This window comes from Atta colombica, unplaced genomic scaffold (assembly GCF_001594045.1).
Source record: "Atta colombica isolate Treedump-2 unplaced genomic scaffold, Acol1.0 scaffold100, whole genome shotgun sequence".
In the NCBI taxonomy this organism is placed as follows: Eukaryota; Metazoa; Arthropoda; class Insecta; order Hymenoptera; family Formicidae; genus Atta; species Atta colombica.
This window is the reverse complement of record NW_017259185.1, coordinates 1,047,427-1,070,683: the sequence shown is the minus strand read 5'-3', so window position 1 is coordinate 1,070,683 and position 23,257 is coordinate 1,047,427. Positions and strand designations below refer to the sequence as shown.

General features: G+C 35.1%; 2 protein-coding genes across 2 annotated transcripts; both read left to right on the top strand.

The window, feature by feature from the left end:
• Positions 1 to 413: 413 nt before the first annotated feature.
• LOC108685887 (poly(ADP-ribose) glycohydrolase-like) lies at positions 414 to 4,895 on the top strand. The gene is made up of 11 exons (XM_018190901.1): positions 414 to 452; positions 609 to 729; positions 810 to 970; positions 1,527 to 1,643; positions 1,959 to 2,120; positions 2,195 to 2,448; positions 2,561 to 2,664; positions 2,784 to 2,943; positions 3,147 to 3,465; positions 3,796 to 4,030; positions 4,121 to 4,895. Exons 2-11 carry the CDS (start codon positions 627 to 629, stop codon positions 4,834 to 4,836), a joined length of 2,331 nt encoding a protein of 776 aa, XP_018046390.1. The 5' UTR covers positions 414 to 452; positions 609 to 626; the 3' UTR covers positions 4,837 to 4,895.
• A 1,747-nt stretch (positions 4,896 to 6,642) lies between these two features.
• Positions 6,643 to 22,205, top strand: LOC108685877 (WD repeat and FYVE domain-containing protein 3). Its single transcript, XM_018190889.1, has 46 exons — positions 6,643 to 6,879; positions 7,331 to 7,576; positions 7,658 to 7,816; positions 7,900 to 8,092; positions 8,168 to 8,354; positions 8,423 to 8,604; positions 8,676 to 9,027; positions 9,182 to 9,303; positions 9,401 to 9,684; positions 9,761 to 10,027; positions 10,143 to 10,433; positions 10,507 to 10,877; positions 10,964 to 11,253; positions 11,483 to 11,698; positions 11,767 to 11,939; positions 11,999 to 12,227; positions 12,348 to 12,484; positions 12,595 to 12,778; positions 12,865 to 13,136; positions 13,248 to 13,477; positions 13,561 to 13,728; positions 13,809 to 14,017; positions 14,136 to 14,311; positions 14,490 to 14,638; positions 14,712 to 14,910; positions 15,118 to 15,475; positions 15,560 to 15,764; positions 15,857 to 16,277; positions 16,568 to 16,777; positions 16,950 to 17,138; positions 17,241 to 17,534; positions 17,616 to 17,851; positions 17,929 to 18,184; positions 18,270 to 18,481; positions 18,550 to 18,682; positions 18,758 to 18,911; positions 18,989 to 19,223; positions 19,313 to 19,536; positions 19,626 to 19,879; positions 20,112 to 20,339; positions 20,416 to 20,607; positions 20,710 to 20,878; positions 20,937 to 21,183; positions 21,268 to 21,522; positions 21,806 to 22,003; positions 22,088 to 22,205. Exons 1-46 carry the CDS (start codon positions 6,655 to 6,657, stop codon positions 22,203 to 22,205), a joined length of 10,299 nt encoding a protein of 3,432 aa, XP_018046378.1. The 5' UTR covers positions 6,643 to 6,654.
• The last annotated feature ends 1,052 nt before the right edge of the window (positions 22,206 to 23,257 follow it).

Sequence of the window (23,257 nt, the reverse complement as noted above, 5' to 3'; positions counted from 1 at the left end):
ATTAAAATATATTATAAATATATTATTAATGTTCTATAAAATTATAAATTATATTAAATTATAAATTATATTACAATACATACATTTAATATAATTTTTAATTTTTTAAATATATAAATATGATATAAATTATAAATACACACACACACATTTTATGATAGTACGAAATTAATTTTATCTCTCAGCAGAAATGCAATCATACAGAAATTTTAGACTTTAAATACACAACTGCCATAACGACTGAACTACAATCACTCAGGCACTTCAGTTCTTGAGTTGGTTCGTACTGTTCGTACGTTTCGCGCGTGCATTGTGACAGTTATGTATATATTTGAACGTAGAACGTACGCAACCTGAATTTGGCTTTAGTCATGTCACGATATTATATGAATTCGCATGAAGATTGACGCTTTGACAAACGCCGTTGGATTTTGCCGACAATTAAATTTCTCGTAGGTCTACGGCCAATCGCTTTGGTTATCTTTTATTGCAAATGCATCATTTTAACATTTTATCGTATCTTTCTTTAATCTTCTCGCAAATAGATAACGTAATCACATTTTGTTCCCTGCTACTGTGTGTGACTTGTATGTATATATGGTTTTTAGACACTTCTGGAGGGTAGAATGTCAGCAGAATCGGAGATAATACTCGAAGAGGAACATTCTGTGGACCTGTTCTCAGATGTGGAATCGTCGCAAAGTACGAATAATGTAGCTAATTCGGACTGTAAGAATCTGCCTATTCACACGTTCTATGCATTACGTTTTTGCGTCTCTTTTAATTAATTCTCAAATGTTTGGCTTCAGCAAGTTCCATGTCGATTGGTGTTAACGAGCCTGAACCTTCCGACGATGTACCTGAGTGGAAGGGCATGAGTATGGACGAGATACGCAAAGGTCTTGGTGTTTACGATTATCGAGAACATCCGCCGATCGTCATCGCTCCTCATCATACAGTATTGTTCATGGTATGATTTAACATGAATAGAACAATAATATATTATTAAATTTTTGAAGGCTAATAAAAATAAATAATATATCACAGTTAAACAAAAATGAAATTAATTTGCAAAGCATTAACTTAATTTAAACTACTAAGAGAGCAAATTAAATGTTAAAATAATTATATTTAATTACATATTCACAATTATCATATTAGAATTAAATAAAAATTTATTTGTTTAGTTGAGTGGCCTTTTATTGCCTTATATTTAAAATTTATTTAATATGTAAAATCTTGTTATTTTATTAATTATTTGTTTCTTTTAAATTGTGATTAATACTCGGCGAGCCGAAATGTATTATGTATGTCATTTCATTAAATTATTAAATGTATTTTAATTATTTTAATTTGTATTGTAATTTGCTCGTCTCTTGGTCATTTAAATATAAAGGATTTTTTATTTAATTTAATTATAAAGGATTATTTTGATAATATATCTAACTTATCAATTTTATAGATAAGTCTTGCTGTGCATACTTGTTAGATATCTATTATATTTGCACATACTTTTTCTGATTTAGTTACCATTGCGTTCACATGGAGCACCAAAGCCCTATCCAACGCATCAAATAGACAAATGGAGCCAGGGTTATGTACGAATGCCACATTCTGCGCATAGTTTGTATCCAATAGAGCAGGTATATATTGTCAAATAAACAGAATGTCCAACATTTGCAATCTTGAGATGACAGATTCTTTGAATTCGAAAATTTACCCATACTTTCTTAGAAAATATTGAGAACAATTACCATTTCAAATTTTTAATATTATATATATGTATATAATTTCAAATTGCTTGAAGAATTTATCATCAAAATAAAGATTGCAAGATGCAGGATTGTCTATAAAGAAAATGGATATTAATTATGTATTAAGATTACTTTTTTAGTATTGGATATTTCGCATAGAGAGTATAAAATAATTATTGATATTAATTAAACTTTATATTTTAGAAAAGTGGAAGTCGTTGTTGTCGAAATAGATGGGAGATGATCCAGGAAGCTTTGCTGAGGAGCATTCTTTCTAGCCAACAGTTAGAAGAGGCTATACTTTCATACAATCAAATATATGCACAGCGCTGGAATTTTGCGGCGCTCCATCACTTTTTCTCAGAGGTATTACCTACGGTACATCACACTTGGGTTGTGCTCTTTAAAAATTTTGATTAACAAGAGAATTTTTGACGCAGGTCATAGACTCGGAAGAGACAACAATGTTCTTTGAAGTACTGATGCCAAAAATAGTCCAACTGGCTTTGCAGCTTCCTGTGCTGTTAACCGGTGCGGTGCCTCTGTTGAAACGACATAGCAACGATTCCATCAGTTTAAGTCAATTACAAGTAGCTTCGCTACTGGCAAATGCATTTTTTTGTACATTTCCTAGACGCAATTCCAATAATCCGCAATCGGAATACGCAACGTATCCTTATATTAATTTTAATAGGTAATTTTAATAGGTACAAATTATTTAAATTATTTATTTAAAATTATTGGATAAAATATATATTTATTTATTATTTATTTATTATTATTATTCTTCTAATTGTATATTTTAGATTGTTCGCCGCCTATAATGAAAAACAAAGTGCGAATCGATGCGATTCGGTGATGGAAAAGATTAAATGTCTTCTCCATTATTTCAGAAGAGTCACAACTAAAGGTGAGCATATCATAATTATGAATTCTTTTATATAAATATTTATGCAATTTACTGATAATTTATCGATAAACGGATGTAATGTAGAACTCGAATCACATTATAATTTTTACATAGAGCAGCACCTGAAGGTATAATAACAATTGAACGACGTTACATTCCGTTGGAAAACTGTCCAAGATGGAATTTGCAAGAACAAAAATTACCACCGTTACATATAACGAGTAAAGGAACCATTGAAAGTGAAGGAGCTGGGTTGCTTCAAGTGGACTTTGCAAATAAGTGAGTCTCTATTATATAATTCTAGTTAGAATGAATTATGTCTGAAAAATTTATTGACAACTTGTATTGTTTGAAATTTTAGTGAAGAATTATAAGGCAAAATAAATAATGTTAAAAAAAGAAAAATAAAGAGATTCTAGACATTATTATAGATATTTTTCATTATTTACTAATTTTCTTTTTCGTATGTATTTCGTAAATAGATATGTGGGTGGAGGTGTGCTAGGCTTAGGCTGCGTGCAGGAAGAAATACGATTCGTTATATGTCCAGAACTTATGGTCACTATGTTGGTTACGGAGGAATTAGATGATACGGAAGCACTTATCGTCAGCGGTATCGAGCGGTACAGTAAATATGAAGGGTATAGCAACACTTTCAAATGGAAAGGAGATTTTGTTGACGAGACACCGAGAGATATTAGTGGTAGACGTATGACGTCAATCGTTGCTATTGATGCCCTTTACTTCAAGCAATCCTCTTTGCAGTTCAATATGGACAACATAAAACGTGAACTCAACAAAGTTTGTAATCTTGATATAAATATCATCTTAACTAAAATAAATCTGTATAAAAATTCATTAAATTTATCCTTCAAGTTCCTAAATTATCAGAAATGTGAAGCAATCTCGTTTGTATAAATATTTTTATAAATTTTAGATAAATTATAATTTTTATATAGATTATTACATATTTAAAAAAATATTACTTTAATCATTTCATTGTTCGATAATATTCTTCTCAAAATTCAAAAACTATTACTTGCTGATTGTAAAAAATTGCTGTTTATTTTTCAGTATTATACTAATATAATGCTATTGTCTCTAATTTTAATGCTAGTTAATTTTCCGTAGGCTTATGTAGGATTTGTCGGATCTGATATCTATAAGAACAATCTGCCCGCTATCGCAACGGGAAACTGGGGATGCGGCGCGTTTCGCGGAAATCCGAAATTGAAAGTTTTGATACAATTGATGGCTGCTGCAGTTGCAGGTCGATCGATGGTCTATTTTACTTTCGGAGACACGAAGTTGCGGGACGATGTGGCAGCGATGTACGCACATTTGGTTCATCACGATATTGATATAGGTATCCACATTTAAAAGAATTCCTACTACTATAATCTTTATAATTATTTACGTATTTACATTTATTAGATTAATTTTTTTTAACTTCTAGTGCGACTTTATTCAATGCTGTCGGAGTATCGTCAAGAATCAGTGTCAAACACTCATTCGGATTTTTATTGTTTCTTGTACAACAAAAGTAGGATGAAACCATTAAGCAAATATTTCCTGACAAAGACTGAAAATTCTTCACCGAAGATTTCTACCAAGAGTCTAAAGGAAACGCTATTTAAAAGAAACAAAACCGCAACTTTATCAAATAAAGAAGTCGATAACAAGCGATATCTTTATTCGACGGCTAAGGAGAAGGAAATGGCGGAGGAGAAAAAGATAATGAATTGGTTGACAAGCTGCGAGGACGATAGCAACGACAATGCTAAGCCCGATATCAAGGATACATGTTATGAGAAAACTAAGAATAATCCAAGAGAAGCGGATAGTAAAAAAAACGACAGTTTCCAGAACAATCATTTTGCAGAAAACACTGCCGATGGAGAAAATATACAAATGGAAGAGGAGGTATCAAATAAATTAGATAACAATGTAAATTCCTCGAATTCGAAAGAGCCGATTATTTCATGTTTCGTCGACAATCAAGGAACATCGAAGAAGATGAAACCTGAATTATCGATAAAATCTACGGAATTAAGTGACAGCGAATTTATCAAGATCTTGAAAGACTCCGCTCTAGAGTCATGTAAACAAAAGTCACTTCCGAAAAAAAGTGGCCAAAGGAAGATTTCAGATTTTTTCCAGCGAATATCTTGAATGCTATACAAGCGTTTTGAAGCTTGTCAATTAGCTACCGCGCACTCTGTAATTATAAACATTCTGTATAATCTGTATAATCTTAAACGTTGCAAAGTACAATGTAAATAAAATTCTACGTAAGATGTGATTATTCAAGTATTTTTCTCATTTTATATTTGATATCTTATATTTTATTTTAAAAAGCGAATATGCATTTGTATAAAATGTAATCAGACAATTTAAAAATGTTATTTGTTAATAACATTAATATTGTTAACATTCCTACAAATATCTTAATACTTTCATTGTATCGATTTAAATATTTAATATATAATAATGTATTATTTTTAATCAATAATTCTTAAATTGCTAATCAAACTGTTGGTCATCATTCGGCAGAATCCTTTTAAAAATCGACATTTAAAAACCCCCGTGCCTCGTTCGGCGGGAGACTAGCTGATCACGTGGTCGCTTATCGACGTATCGCGTTTGGCTGAGCGAACTGTCAAACGCGAAGATGGCTGCTGTCACTGAAATATTAAAGTCTCCCGCCGAATTAAGAATCGACAGGACTCGCCGATAGAAAATGTAGAATCTCCTAGGTCAGAGGCGCGTCCCAGGTAACACGCGGCCACGATCGGCGACGCGGCCCCGCGCGCAACAACGCGATCGTTCCGCAGTGACGTTCGTGGGCGGTTTCGCCACGACGTGCGCGCCAGGTACGCGTGTTGTATGTACGTGCATCTCACATGCGTGTTAGTGTGCGCGTCTGTGCGTGTGACATCTCGGTCGGTTTGACGTTTCAAGCGAGCGTTGAGCGAGTGGGTGGACGGACGGACGGACGTAAATATTGAGCCGGATGCTCGGCGGACGGCGATGCCGCTGATCCGTGCGCGTTGACCGCCGATCCGATCGGTTGTGTCGTACGCTCTCAACCTGACGCCGGGGACCCGCCGATGCCGAGGTTGTCGTTCGTTAAGCGTGGAGCTGTGTCATTTTCGTCGAGTCGCTCCATGCTGCCCGCAACGTTGACCGCGACGTCCGCACAACGGGCGCACGAGTGTGCCCGCTGACGGCCGCGCGGTTACGCCGTCATGCACTACTCCTGCACGACGCGTTTTTCGCTCCTACGTGCGCTCCTTGTCGATCATCTGCGATCACCTGAGTTATTAAATTGCGATTCAACGTATGTTTCTCAAGTCGTTAAGCCTGTATGTGTGTGTGTGTGTGTGTGTGTGTGTGTGTGTGTGTGTGTGTGTGTGTGTGTGTGTGTGTGTGTGTGTGTGGCGCGCGCGCGCGCGCGCACCTGTGTGTGTTTCATTTTGCGTCGTTTCTCTTGAGCACGTTGACATTTTTGTCAATTCGTTAAAATAGCTCATTCATATCGATCAGTTTTCTATTGATTGTTATTAATTAGCTATGACTAGAAAGTCGAGTTGGTATTGATCTTTTTTTTTAATATTTTTCTTCTTAACTTTTTAAGAGTACTTTTTAATCCTTTTTTGGAAATGTGCCATAAGTTAATGAAAATTTGTATTTCGATTTATTATCACTTCAACTTCTGCAGATTGACAATTTTGATGTCGTCTGAATGATAGTCCCGAGAAAAAATCCTTCTATGTAACAGATCTTTCCTGTGTCACAACTGGAAAACAGCTGTGTACTTTGTTGTACTTTGAAATAATTGGTTCTGTTCCAAAATTTATTGCACATAGAGTGAACTATAGATTTTCAAGGCTGGCAGTGAATTTTGGAACACAAAATTATTGAAAACAAGTATATAAAGATAAGGAGGAATTCTAGGTTTTCTTCTTTTCCTTTCAGCAAATCTTAAGTATGAACATAATGCGCAAATTACGAGGGGGTACCAGCGTCGGAGGTATGGGCTCGAGTGGTACCGGTGGTTTGGATGATTGTGCCGGTGGTACGAATCCTCAGCACACCGCTTTGGGGCTTATGCATCTCAAGAAACTATTCTCCGAGTATACCCATCCACCGCATCCCCTCTCAGACACTGAACGTGATGATAAATTATACAACATGTTGCCGTTATTTTGCAAGGTACAATACAATAAAAAGTGATTCTTTAATGTTGAGTGCAATCATGCGAATTGAAATACTGAATTAGTGTACATTAAAGACTGCTTTATATAAAGTATCTAAAGCACTGACATAATCGACAAAGAAATAACAAAAGTCTTTTTTTTTTAAAGAATATTTTGGACTGGTGCAATAAGTTGGAAACAAATTGTACTTATTCATATCATTATTTGATATTTATAATTGTTTAAAATAATTATGTTTTCACATTTAATTCTATCAATTTCATACATAGCAACTTTTAGCATACACTAGTGTAATACAAATGATCGAACTCCATATTCTTATATAAAGCAGTATATCGAGATATTTCTTTCCCTTCGATACTAGAACGAATCTTTTACTTTAGGATGTTTTTATATTCTCATATCGTTATCATTGTAATTACAAAAAGATCGTCTCGTTCCGCCAGGTATTTGGCTCTAGTCCATCAGGAGATATGAACGAAAAGTTCTGGGACATTTTGGCATTTACACAACAAGTATCAAGACTGATGGTATCTGAGATTAGGAGGAGAGCGAGCAATCAGAGCACTGAGACTGCAAGCTGTGCCATCGTGAAGTTTCTAGAAATCGAGAATAGCGAGGAGTCAAGCAACGGCTGGATGTTGTTATCTGCGTTAAATCTGTTGGCAGCGGGTGATACGTCTTTGATACAAGTGAATTGAATTTCTCTGATTAATTATCTATTTATTATTTCTGGAGACAAATTTTTTTCTGCAATATAAAATTCCTTCTAGGCCATGACTGCTGCCTCGGTTCCATCAACTTTGGTGAAATGTTTATACCTGTTCTTTGATCTGCCTGAGATGAATGAAGAGGACGCTGATATTACAGATGCAAATAGCGAATTTACTCCTAGAGAGCGTAGAATACTGTTACAAAAAATATTCGTTCAGGTGATAATTTTTTAAAATAATAATTTGAAATTTTCCCAGGAAAAATTAATATTTATTCGCGAGATTAATTTGTTCATTTGCAGTTATTGGTGAGATTATGTAGCCATCCTTATCCTGCAGAAGAACTCGCTCGTAAAGACGATCTTACCTTATTGTTCTCAGCAATAACCAGTTGGTGTCCACAGTACAATATTATGTGGCGTAAAAGTGCCGCCGAAGTCTTGATGACGCTATCTCGACATGGTCTTACACAGAACGTAGTAGCCTATATTCATAGTAAGTTTAACATGCTATTGTATACCTATATTAGTTCAAGATCAAATCTATTTTATGTATTGATTCATCTTGTAGATAAAGGATGCATAGCACTCTGTATCGATAATATGCAACGTGTACCTGAGCTGGCACCATTAGAAGTTGTAGAAATGTTCGTAACAGTGTTCTGTTTTCTAAAAGATTCCAGTGAGGTTTCTCAGACATTGTTAGATGATTTTCGTGCTTGTCAAGGCTATATATTTCTATCTGAATTTCTGTTAAAGTAAGTAAATGTTGAAATTACAAAATTCAGTAGCTTTGATACAATAAAAAAGATATTTTTCTATGTAGACATGCGCCATCAAGATTAGAACAAGATAGTAGAGCGGAAGCACAAGATGCTATCCGAAATTTGGTACTAATGTTAGCATCTTTAACAATGTGCGGTCACACAGAATTAAAGCCAAGCCAAGCTAGTATGGGATCTTTGTTTCAAATGCTTGGGTTTACTTTGCCACAACCAAGTAACAGAGGTATAACTTTATAAATAAAATATTTGTGAAATGAAGCGAACATACTTTATACAATTTTATTACTCCTACAGGAGGAAGTGTCCGAAATATTCAAGCATTCCAAGTATTGCAATCTGTATTCGTAAAATCTAATTCACCACTTCTGTGTTGCACTATATTGGACGCAATATCTAGCGTGTATCACAGCGATAATGCAAATTATTTTATTCTCGAAGGACAGAATACCCTATCCCAATTTGCAGAGAAAATCCATTTGAAGAATCCGGAGATACAAGAAAAATTCTTTCAGCTGTTGGAATTTATTGTTTTCCAACTTAATTTTGTTCCGTGTAAAGAACTTATATCTCTCTCCATTTTATTGAAAACGAATAATTCAGTCTCTTGCAGTATTATGTGTATGGAAACTCTCCTCAATATACTTAGGTAATTTAAAGATGTAGCTTGAAAAGCTTTATTGAAATACATCAAAATAACAGAAATAATGTATTAAAGACTTAACTTAGGAAACTTTATTGAAAAATATTAAAATAATATGCGATGTTTCTATCGATATTTCAAATAAAATTGCTCGTTTCAGACACAACACTATATTTAAAGATGTTTATAGAGAAGTTGGTATGTTAGAAGTTTTTGTGACTTGTCTTCATCGGTATGCAACATTACTTAAGGATAAGCAAGCTGCGATTGATCAAGGATTAGGTAAAGATATGATCATACATAAGTTTGCGAAGTGATAATTCTGATAATTTAACATGATTTGTGATAATTTAACATGATTTAACATTAACATGATCAGAATATACGATATGCCCCGAGGATGAACGGTTGGGTGCCTTAGTAATGGAGGCTTTAACAACATTATTAGCGAGTAATGTTCAAAATGCGAATGTCTTTAGAGAATGCGGAGGCGCGCGTTGCGCTCATAATCTAGTACCCTATGTAGATTGTCGGTATCAAGCACTTGGTATCGTGAGAGAATTGATACTCAGTGCAGGTGGTGACGATGACATGGCAACATTGTTAGGAGTTATGCATTCAGCGCCTCCTAATGCCTTGATTTTAAAGACGCATATATTAAAGGTGAGTTTAATATTAATGTTAATCTCATCGTTCTCATCTCATTCATAAAATTATTAATAATATGATTATTTTTCAGTCTCTGTTAGCCTGTTTGCGCGAGTCGCATAGGACTAGAACAGTTTTCCGAAAAGTTGGGGGCTTCGTTTACGTGATGTCAGTTCTTGTATCTCTTGAGAGTCAATTAGGCCCGCAAAGGTCAGAGAAGAGTGAACCTTGCAATGATATCATACAGAGAACTATGCAGGACGAGAGCCAATTACTAACATTGCTACATGTAGTATTTCATACTATAAGTACAGCTATGCGATTTGAGCCAGCAAATGCAAAATTCTTCCATCACGAGGTATAGATTTGAAGCATATTTATATATATATATATATATATATATATACATATATAAAATTATGTTATTAATAGCATGCTATTTTTATTTTATAAAAATAATATTGATTTTATAGATTTGCCAATCGAGTCTGTGTGATACTTTACGTCTTCTTGGATGTTTCTCGACACAGACGAAAATCACCGAGATGGATATGATACCAACTATGAATTATCATAATATGCTAATATCATTGTTTACTGGAAGTATATTGGAACCAGTATTTCCAGATAGTATGCCAAAGACATTAGGATACGCGTGCTTACTATTGCGATTGCTTTATGACGTGGCGCTCGATTCCTTTGACAAACCAAATTTAGCTAATGTAGGGATAAGATCTCCAAGTCACAAACAAAATAGCGTAGAGGTATATCTTTTTTATCGGAGAATATCGTCAATGTTTTATCTTTCAAAAATGGTAACTATGGCTTGTATTTCAGCAAAAGTCATTTGACTCTCCTGGAAGCGGCAAGAGATGTATTATAAATTCCTTAAACCTAAGTCCACCTACACCTGAACCAATTGTAGTTCATCCTGGCATAGTAGTGGGAATGCTTCATTTACTCCCGTCTATATCCGAATTATCTAATCCGCAAATGGCACTAGCGTTACAATTGTATGTGGCGGAGATCATCAAGAGTTTGGTACGATCAGAAAGAAATCAGCAAGTGATGTGTGAAGCTGGTATGGCTGGTGAATTGCTATCAGTAGGTAGAATTGCTTTGCAGGATGAAACGCATCCACTTCATCAACCTCTTCAGTACATTATAGAGAGACTCGCTGCGCAATCACTTGAACCGCGAGATCTCAGGTGAGATTGAGATACATATAAAAAGAAGAAGAAAATTAAAGGGATATATACGAATTAGCATTATATTCGTAATTTAATTCTTTTAGAGAATTTCTACGTTTGGGCGATCCATTATGTTGCGTTTCACTGGACAATATCGAGCTGAACAAATTTAGAGATGGACCAGTACCTTTGACGCGGATTAAGACATTAGTGTCGATGACGACGCCCAAGGATTTCAGAGCTCACGGTTCGTGCACCTTACCACCTTTTGTGGAGTTGGACATGAGCGCCGAAGGTTTTGCGTGTTTGTATCTACCAAGTGTTGCCCCGCAAAGTACCACACCTCCTACAGTTGTCTCTGCCGACAATAGTGTACTGGGAGGAATTGGATCAGGTAAATGATATATTAATGATGTATTAATTATAATTGTATTCAATTTATCTCTGTTACGTTATAGTAGATCATGCTGAAACATTCGTATAAAGAAAAAAATAGTATATAATAGTCATACATATTTCATGAATACTAAAAATAACAAAGACGTAATGACAATGAAAAAATAATTAATTTCATAACTTTAAAAATTGTATGATTGTTATTAGCATATAAAAAATTATTTTAGGCGATAGATTATTTCCACCACAGACCGGCTTAACGTACAGCACATGGATATGTGTTGACAAGTTTAGTGATCCCAGAACTGATCCCCATTGTGTAAGATTACTTACCTTGGTGCGCACTCCACAATCAGCAAGAGATTTAATTTGTCTGACTGCAGTTCTTAGCGCTAGAGATAAAGCTATTATCGTTTCCACTCAAGAGACATCCATTCCGCAAAGTGAGTATATTCTAAAAATATGCATTAAGTATACAAAAGCAACATAATATAAATTAATGTGCATTTAGATACAGGTGAATGGGAACCTGAAGGAACAGGTGAATGTGGTGCCAGAGTTTGGTGTCCTGATTTACTTCATGAAGGACAGTGGCATCATATAGCTATTGTACTAAACCGTGCAGTTTTGAAAAACTCCAGCTTCTCATTATACTTGGATGGTCAGCATATACATAGTCAAAAGGTAATTATCATTAAAACAAAGTAATTTCAAGATCACATATACAACGTATTTATTTTTAGCTTCATTATATTACACAAGTTCCTGGAGGTGGGGCAGCCAACTTAACTGTGGCTTCTCCAGTTTATGGTTACATCGGTACACCACCCTGTTGGCGCCGATATTCTAGATTGACTTGGAAACAAGGACCGTGCCATTTGGTGGAAGAAGTGTTTAATTCTCAGAACATTGCTACTTTGTTTAGACTGGGGCCACATTATATGGGAAGCTTGCAAGCACCGCAATTGAGTGGTATTAATATATATAAACATATATAAATATATATAAACATATATAAATATATAAACACGATTAATCTTTAAAATATAATTCTATAATTATAATAAATATTAACAATATACATTATTACAGGCCCTGAACCTCTAGCACCTCTTGTGGCCGAAGAAAAGGTTGTGTTTGGATTGAATGCAAAAGCCATGTCGCAATTAACACTAGCTAAAATTAGAAAGGTTTACAGTCGAGCTGATAATAAGTCAATTGCCAAACAAGTATGGATAACTTAATTTTCTTATCTAATCTTCTTTTCTAAATCAGAAGAAAAAAAGAGATTAAAATTCAAACTAAATGACACGCATTTAAATCTGATTATTTTGTACAGCTTGGCATGTCATCCCATGAAAATGCCACACCTATCAGAGTTCTCCATAATTCCGCGGGACATCTCAGTGGTCCAGCCAGAGCATTAGGTGGTGTAGTTGTCGGTTATCTTGGCGTTCGTGTATTTAGTCCTAAACCAGTAGCTACTATGATTGACAATGTAGGAGGATGTTCAGTGTTATTAGGTATGACTAAAAATTAAATGATGATGCTTAACTCGATATTGTGATGATAAAACAAGATTAAGAGTGAGCTTAAATCTGTTTAAAAGGTTTAATAGCTATGGCCCAAGATGTAGAATCATTATATGCGGCTGTAAAGGCACTAGTATGCGTAGTGAGATCCAACCAAGCAGCCCAACAGGAGATGGATCGCAGGAGAGGATATCAGACTCTAGCTATGTTGTTAAGAAGAAAATGTCCTCTTCTAAACAGCCATATATTGCACTTAACGTTCAGTCTCGTAGGGACAGTTGATAGCGGCAGAGAAACGAGTGCAATTCCTAATGTTACAGCATTTCAGGATCTCTTATGCGATTTGCAAGTAAGTTTTAAAAAAAGTTCATAATTTTAATGTAGTCTGTTTGTAATGTAATCTGATGGGCGTGAATTTAAACAGACACATTATTGATTTAATTAATTTATTCAAATTTAGGTTTGGCACGAAGCACCTGGAGAATTGCTTAGATCTCTTCTTGAACACTTGTATGAACTAATAGCGGAATCCAGTGAAAAACGAACTAACTTGCGATTAATGAGAGATCTACAATTAGTACATAAACTGTTGCACATCTTAAGCGAAGTAAAATTAAGTAGCACTAGACAGATCCTTCTAGCACTTCTTAGTATATTATTGAGTCAACCACGACAAGCTGATTTATTATGGTAAACATCTCTTTTGTTTACATTTGCATAATTGTATTATATTAATTTTATACATTTACAGCTTTTATTTGTCTTTTGTTCAGGTTTGGGCAATTCATTGTGGCTACGTTACCGCTGTGCCCCGAAAAACATCTAATCCTTAGAGAAGGAGAAGGAATCAAGGATGGGGAAGGAGAGAGTATACTTTTACGTAATCGTTGTTTACAGCTTTTACATTCGTTATTGTTTAATGGATCCAAAGTTAATGTAAAGTAAGAAATTATGCTAATATCTTTAATTGTGTCAGCATGCCGAATATATTATATTTGATGATATAAATTATGTTTTGCAGTATGTGTGAAGAAGTAGCTAAAGTTTTGGGCCTAGATTGGGTACTACTGTTCCTCCAGTCTGGTCTTCATAGTACTACTGTTGTCTGGGGGTTACGTATACTCGTAGCGATATGTTCCGTGCAATCGATTCTGCAAAAATTCAAAGAGGGCACGAGCAATGGCGGTTGGTTACGACATACCGATCATAATAAGATGGCACTAGCACTTGGTATGTAATAGCAATGATTTTGTACCTGTCGCTTACATAAACGCTTCAATAAATATTTCTTCTACATATTTAACCTAAAATAATTGTAATAAAATAATATAATTATAACATGTAACAGGTTGCCATCAACAAATGTCAACTGGTGAAATTAAACCATCCGGGCTTCACGTACCAGGATTTCAGCATTTGGGCTGGTTGCTTCCGCAACATATCGATCTTGTTCCGGAACTTTATTTTCTCTTCATCGCTCTCATGATGGGGCAGCCTGTAAAATTATTACCTACTGATTCAAAAGTAAAAATACTATTGATTGCATCTTTAAATGTATCTATATGTACTTTCGCGAAGTTTCAAGTCTAATCGTGAAATAAGTATTTCATTTAGTTGCTTTTTAATCTCGATTTTGCTGCTTTATTAGCATTTAATATGTAAAAAATAACAATACTAATTACGTATTACAATTATACGGCAGCTCGATTTGGATAACGTTTGGAATTTTATGTTTGGAGTCCCGGCAAATCACACACTATCATCTTTTGCTAGTAGAATTAATCTATGTCCTGAAGCAATGGTCACGTTACTAGCTATGGTGCGGACTATGTTGAATAGTCACACGAACAAGTAAGTTATTTCATGAGCCATTAATCTAGTTCAACAATAATTGTATTGTATTAACGAATCTTTCTTTCAACAGCCCAGAAATATTACCAGCGTGGTTAAACGATTATCCCGTGACAATAATACAATTCTTGTTCTTCCTTTATCGCAATTTCACTGACTTCATGCAAGTCTTTATGTCCGCGGAAGTTTTGGGTGCCTTAGCTGGAACCTTGTTTCCGAAACCCGCGAGTTCTAGTCAGGATAGTAGCGGTGCTAGTACCCCAGCTGACGAGGTAATTACATTAGTTCAGTGTATTTTTCTAAAAGAAAGCACATGTTTAATTTTCAAAGTTTAAAGAATTGAATATCACGATTATTATATCCATAGTACTTTTAAAAAGTTTACTTTAAATTTGTTAAATTCTAAGGTATTCTTATGGATGTTTTGTAGATATTTTAGAATTAAAGATATTAACTTTAATGTCGGATAATTATTGCAGCAAGAACCAGTATTAGTGAGATCGCCGTCGAAAGACGTTGGGCTGACAAATCATCCGGCAAAAAAGTTTGTAATGGACTTTTTTAAAGTTATCGTTGTTGACTCGCTTTCATTGCCAGTTACGGCGAAATCGCCGGCGATAGATCTTGTCCTTGAGGCATGGCCGGAACATGCATCAACAGGACAGCAAATGCGTTATCAAACAGAAGTGTTGTCTATATTAATGGAACATTTGTTAGCCGCAGATGTATTAATAGGGGAACAGGCTGCGTTACCTGTCGTTCCTGGTGGATCGGCCAATAATATAACTAATAATGTTTGCTACGTGGCAGCCAGAATAGTTGACAAATTGTGGCAAGGTAATAGTTTATTTTCTGTGTGCGCGTTAATCAAATTGAATAAAATTAATAGAAAACGTTACTACATGTCTTCTCAAATATCAGGCGCTTTAACAAAAGATCCACATGAAGTATTTGATTTCATCGTAAAACTAATTGGGCAAGCAAAAAGGCGACCCGGCGCTGTCAGTATGGAAGGTCTTCATCACTGCCTGAATAGGACAATTTTATTCTTACTGTCACGTGCGACCGATTCCATTGCCGATCAAATGGCGGTATTAGAGGCATTACATAAGCTTACTACTCATAGGTATGTGCAATTTACAGAAAAATATATGTGTTTACATACATAATATGTATATTTGTTAAAAAAAATTAAATAATGTTATGATTTTTCTGCAGATTATTAGTATTCGGTGCTGGCAATCACGAATTAGAATTTATCGGCTGTTTAACATATTGCTTGTTACAATTAACGGCTGATATAAAAATCATGTTGGACACTAATATGAAAACCACATGGCATGTTAATCCGCAAGTGGAATCCAGCGATGATAGATTGATGTCTCATCAAGGGCACAATTTAATGGCTGTAGCGGCAACGAGAGTCTGGGAGGAGTTATATGTGTGCAAAAAGCCTGCAATAGAGGAAGTTTTTAAAGTAACTCTATCAGCGCCTGTGGCTAATGAGCGGGCACCAGAATTGCCAATCGTGAGAGAACAAGTTCATGAAGCTGCATCAAAGCTTTGGCTAAATTATGTAGTTTCAGAAAGAAGAGCCTCGTATAGAGTTCCCTGGGAACTCCATAATCAAATCCAATCGGTATGTTAAAGTTTTTTCTTTATCTGTGTGCGTCATTCAGTTATTAAAAATAAAATTATTAATTCTATTTTATTACATTTAATTATATTATGTCTCTTAATATTTATATCATCCCTTCGGTACTCTATTGTTTTTGTCATGTAATATAACGATAATAAGTAAATGTATGTATCTTTAAAAAGAATTATAACTTATAAAGTAAAAGAAATCTCGGAGCCATAATAAAAGTAGCATCAAAGGATTATATTTAATATTTATCGAGTCATATAGGTTATATAAAAAAATTACAGAAAATCCAAAAGGTGACAGGAGGATTGACGAGATTAGCTAGTCGAACGAAAGTGCGAAAAGAGGAATCTGTGCGCATAAGGCTTAGATTACATCAGAATACTGTTGCACAGTGGACGGAACAACATGTCGCGTTAGTCAGGGAACTGGCTGCAGTACGGCGTTTGCAGCACCAACAGACCAATCTGCACACTCAACGTTATGTGTATCAAGTAAGAAATTTTGTCTAAGAATTCTATTTATTTCTATTTAATAATTTCGATTTTTATCAAGCAAAGTCAATATTTACCTAAACTTGTACAAGAAATATATTTTGCATTAATAAAGAAAAGTAAAATAAGTGGATAAAACAATATACTAAAAATGTTTTTAATTCATCTGTAGGAATGGTTGCAAACCGAGACGGAATTGACTAGAGAACGCGGTCTTTGGGGACCTCCGACGCCCACTATATTGGACAAATGGATGTTGGACATGACCGAAGGACCATGTAGAATGCGAAAGAAGATGATGAAAAATGAACTCTTCTACATACATTATCCATATCGGCCTGAATTAGAGCATCCTGATAATGTGAGTATGTCTTTACGATGATAAGTCTAGAATTATTTCAAAACTTAAATATAAGCATTTATACGTATTCATCATAACACATGATGATCTATTATTGTTTAGAAACAGCTAAAGTACAAAGTAGCGACAAGCATGGATAGTAAGGACTATTATCTGAAGCAGCTCGGTAATTCATCGGGAATGTTTGAACGTGAACGAGATCCCGTTATAGATGATACACCATTAAATGTCAATGAAACTTCTACTGAGAGCGAGCCGCCGATGGTTCCGTGCACGCTGGAACGCCACGCCAGCGAGCCAGACGAAGCGCCCGAAGATAACGAACAAGAAGAAGAAAACAACCAAACTGTTCCAGACAATCAAACGTTGATACGTCTACTTGAGGAACATGAGAAGGTTGTCACATGTCGATAAAATTGTCCATAAAATTGCCATGTTACAATCGAAACGCTTTTTTTTCAATCTTTCACATTTCAGATAAGTCACATGTTTAGATGCGCGCGAATACAGGGTTTGGATACAACCGAGGGTCTTCTCTTATTTGGAAAGGAACATTTTTATGTGATCGACGGATTTACATTGTTGAAATCTAGAGAGATAAGAGATATAGAGAGTTTGCCAGATGCATATGAACCGATTCTACCGTCGCCGGGATCTCCCAGAAGATCCAGAGCGATGAGACAATGTTCCAAATTTAATTACGAAGACATCAGGTATTCTAGAGACAAAATTGTTTTTTTTACATTTTGACATTTGAATAATTTTAAAATATGGACTTTGTTATTCACAGGGAAGTACATAAGAGGCGATACTTATTACAACCTATGGCGTTAGAAGTATTCAGTGGAGATGGTAGAAACTATTTATTGGCATTTCCGCGAAAAGTAAGGAACAAAGTTTATCAAAGGTTCATGACATTCGCTACTGCGATCGCCGACAGCGCTCAACAATCCGTAGCTGGTCAGAGGCGAACGGCGAATGTCGAGCAGGCCACCGGCTTGCTCTCAAATCTTATAGGAGAAACTTCGGTTACCCAGAGATGGGTGGTTAGTAGTTACAACAACTAAGTAAAATAAATAGGATAAATGATGAAGTCTGTACTCCTTATTAATTAGGGATATTTTCTTTCAGAGAGGAGAAATATCTAACTTCCAATATCTGATGCATCTCAATACTCTAGCGGGTCGTAGCTATAACGATCTCATGCAATATCCGATTTTCCCGTGGATCTTAGCCGATTATGATAGCGAGGAACTTGATCTCACAGATTCATCGACGTTTAGAGATTTCAGCAAACCTATGGGTGCACAAAGTTCCGAACGATTGTTGCAATTTAAGAAAAGGTATAGAAAATATAGTGACATACATATACATCATGGATATGTCTTTAAAATAATTATTCTTTTTGTAGATATAAAGAATGGGATGATCCACATGGAGAGACTCCCCCTTATCATTATGGCACACATTATTCCTCAGCGATGATAGTATGTTCCTATTTAGTAAGAATGGAACCATTCACGCAACATTTTCTCAGATTACAGGTTTGTACATGTCGGAAATATTTTTATTCTCAATTTTCATATGTGTGATTACTAATTGTGTGTGATTTTTTGCAGGGTGGGCATTTTGATTTAGCCGACAGGATGTTCAATAGCATAAAGGAAGCGTGGCTGTCCGCTTCCAAACACAACATGGCCGACGTGAAAGAACTTATCCCGGAATTTTTTTATCTCCCGGAATTCCTAGTCAATTCAAATCATTTTGATTTAGGTAAATATCTAATCGAACAGTACATTATTTCAATTTCTTCGTGCGTAATGGTTTCACACATGACATTTTGCCTACAGGCTCTAAGCAAAGCGGTGTTCAACTCGGCGATATCGTCCTTCCCCCTTGGGCAAAGCAGGATCCTCGTGAATTTATCCGTGTACACAGACTCGCATTGGAGTGCGACTATGTGTCGCAGCATCTCCACCAGTGGATCGATCTAATATTTGGGTGCAAGCAGAATGGTCCGGCGGCTGTCGAAGCCGTTAATGTATTCCATCATTTGTTTTACGAAGGCAACGTTGATATCTACAAGTCAGTTTACATAATTAATTCATAATTCCATTCATTTATTATTCCCAAGATCGCCTAGAATAAGTTTTCTAATTCCGTTTCGATTATAGCATCGATGACCCGCTGAAAAAGAATGCTACTATCGGCTTCATCAATAATTTCGGTCAGATACCTAAGCAATTATTCAAGAAGCCACATCCAGCGAAGAAGATGACGCAGAGAACCAGCGTTATAGATCCTGGACCCATTACCCCTGGACTGAGCATCACTACGTCTGACAAATTGTTCTTCCATAATCTCGATAATTTGAAACCGTCGCTGCAACCCATTAAAGGTTCATATTTTTCTAATTGATATTCTCCATTAATCCATTAATAACTCCGCACATTTTTAAATATTTAATTTATTTCTTCTCTTTCACAGAATTAAAGGGTCCCGTTGGACAGATATTGCACGTTGATAAAGCTGTGTTAGCGGTGGAACAAAATAAGTCACTCATTCCACCCTCCTATAATAAGTACGTAGCATGGGGATTCGCCGATCATTCTCTTAGAATAGGGAATTATGACAGTGACAAGGCGATTTTTGTCGGTGAGGCTATGATGCAAAGCAGCGGGGAAATAGTGGCATGCGTTTGTCCGTCTTCCAAATTGATAGTTACTGCTGGCACCAGCTCCGTAAGCTTCTCGTTTGTAGGAAAGAGGGGATAAATACAAGATAGCTTCAAGAAAGAAAAAACGAGTTTTTCGAATAAAAACTGTGAACCTATTTTAGACACATCGCATTCTATTTTATTAATATTTCAGTACAGTTATTTGAGAAATAATTTAAAATTGATTTGAAAAAAATTACCTGAAGCTATCCTTTTCTATTCTATTTTATGCTAATATTAAATGGACATGTTTGTAGGTCGTTACTGTTTGGGAGTACGTCAAACGGCAACTTTCCATAAAACAATGCCTGTATGGACATACCGATGCAGTCACATGTTTATCATCCAGTCCCGCATATAACGTTATCGTGTCTGGATCGCGAGATGGTACGGCAATTATATGGGATTTATCCCGATGTCTATTCGTGCGTCAGCTTAGAGGTCATGCAGGACCAGTGGCTGCAGTAGCGATAAATGAATTAACGGTATTTACATTAACGTAAAGATGTAAAGTACATAAGTATATGTATTAAAGTGTTATATAAAAAAATATATTTGCAGGGAGACATAGCTACATGCGCAGCAACATGGTTACACGTGTGGAGTATCAATGGGGAAGAATTGGCGAGTGTTAATACATGCGTTGGCCGCGCTGATAGAATGCAACAAATATTATGTGTCGCTTTCAGTCAGACTCATGAATGGGACTCTCAAAATGTTATTATGACTGGCTCTACTGATGGTGTTGCTCGTGTAAGATACAACGTTTCCATTCCTCTAAAATATTTTAGTAAAATTCTCTCAATGAAAAAAATATATTTGTTGATATTCTAACTGAATGCAATTTATTTATAGATGTGGTCGATGGATTACGTGCAAGTACCTGCGGAGGAAGAAAAGCCTGAAGAAGTAACAACTGCCAAAGAAAAAAATGAGAAACAAAACACGGAAGGCAATCAAACTGAAACGAAGAAGAGAGTTCAGGAATTAGTCAAACAAATGAGTATATCTGCTGAGGGATCAGGTAAGTAATATCGCGGCATATATCAATGAATGCAGTTGTAATAGACTTTTACTTTAAGGTGTACTTATGAAAAGTGGCTCTGAAAGTAGTCTCTCTGAAGCGGAAAATGCCAAAGAAGCTTCCAGGCTTCATGAGGAAAAAGAGGAATGTTCCGATAATGAATCTAGTAATGGTTCAAGTAATAAGCCTTCACCTCAGAATAATCATGCATCACTGGTCGTATTGCGTCGAAAAAGTCGCGGAAATCCGATGTTCAGGAAAAGCGAAGGTGGCGGACGTGCCGATAGCGAAGGCACACAAACTAGGTAATACAGTTGGTTTATATAATCAATTTATAGTCGCGGAGATCTTATTGTAATCGTGGAATATACCTTTGTTATGTTTTACAGCGAGTCCGTCAGTAATCCCGGAGATTCCGAAGGAGCCTTGAGGGCTAGTAAAAGCGATACTAGTTTGACCGATAGTTTCGTTATGGTTACCGAAGCTGACACAAAGCCGCGAAAGATTAATCCGCAAAATATTCTGCGGGATGGTTTCAAGTGGCAAAGACAATTGGTATTTCGCAGTAAATTAACAATGCATACTGCCTATGATCGTAAAGATAATGCAGAACCAGCATCCATCACGGCCCTAGCAGTATCAAGGTATTTGTGAAGAGTATATAATACTTGAATATATAATATTTTGTTGAAATTATTGTAATATATTAATAATGTAATATTTCTCATAATAAAATAAATTTTGCTAAATTTACTTATTGGTTTGCAATCTCTTTTTCAATAAATATAAAAAATGACTATAATTGAAATAAAATATCTCAGTTTATAATTGTACCAATATTCACTTTTATATGTGATTAATGAACATAAAATTTAATTATTTATGAGATAATATTAGGTACATTAAAACATATGTTGTACTTTGCAGGGATCACAGGACAGTCTATGTAGGTGACACTCGTGGTAGAGTATTTTCATGGAGCGTGTGCGAACAACCTGGACGTACGGTCGCTGATCACTGGCTGAAAGACGAGGGAGCAGACTCTTGCGCTGGTTGCGGCGTCAGATTCAATCTATATGAAAGAAGACACCATTGCCGCAACTGTGGGCAAGTATTCTGTTCGAGGTAAGTCTTGGAGATTGTAATTATTCAAAAAAATTATTCTGATTTCTTATTGCTTTGGGTAGCCGAATAAATTATTTCATACAGATGCAGCCGATTCGAGTCCAAAATATCCAGGCTCGGTATCCTAAAGCCGGTTAGAGTCTGTCAGGGCTGTTATTCGTCATTACGATCTCAGAGTAACTCCACTGAGAGTAACACTTAATATGACAGCATGAAGTCTTATCTTATATAAATCGTTAAATTATATTGAAAATTTATTAACGGGTTGTAAATACTTCAGTGTACGTATTAATCTTTCAGTTGAAATTCTGTACGCGAACAAAAAACACAAGTGCGTTTTGTTCTCTCTCGTGTGCGAACTAAACGCGCGAGCTGTTATATTGTATTTTTTTATAGATGAGTTTTATTGCAGTCGTGAGTTTTATTCATATCTGCGTAAGTAAAGATTGTTGCATTTTTATTCTTCATGATGACATTTCCATTCGATCGACTTTATTGAAACAACAACAAGGTATGATTATTATAGATGTTAGATACTAGACGCTGCATTCCTTGTCAATTGTTTCAAGTTAGATAGAATATTATTAACTTACGAAAAAGAGAGAGAAACAATTTTAATATGTTAAGATGCATTATGCATTTAATATATACTTCTTTTCATTGACAGAACTATATAAAGCGTTGCACTAATTTTTTTTCTCTCTATTCCTATGTTTTAAAAAATCAAGTTATATTATAAATCAAGTATTAATTATATGTTACCCTAAAGATTTGCATCAAGGGGTAAGATGTACTTTCCAAATTTTCTTAATTCTTATATATATTTATACATACTCAACATTGTCGTATATTAAGTCGCAAAATGGTAACAATATTTATATTATATCTAATCTATTATGGAATATTATACCTTGATTATCATTATATTACATAATATTACATATAAAATTAAGTATATGACGTGGTATATAATCTGTGATTTTATTTTTCTATTTTTATTTACCGATTCTCATAAATATTGATCTATGTTATTATATCGATATTTTATGACTTTGGTTATTGATTTCATAATTTCATATTTTATTCAATAATAAATGAGAAAAAATATTTTAATGTTAAATTGCATTTGAAAATAGTTACAATTAAAATTTTTAATTTATTTAATATAATAACGAGAAAAAGATATGTATGTATAGATATAAGATCGTTTTTTTTTTGTATACACAATTTATTTTTTAATTTTATTTGTTTAAT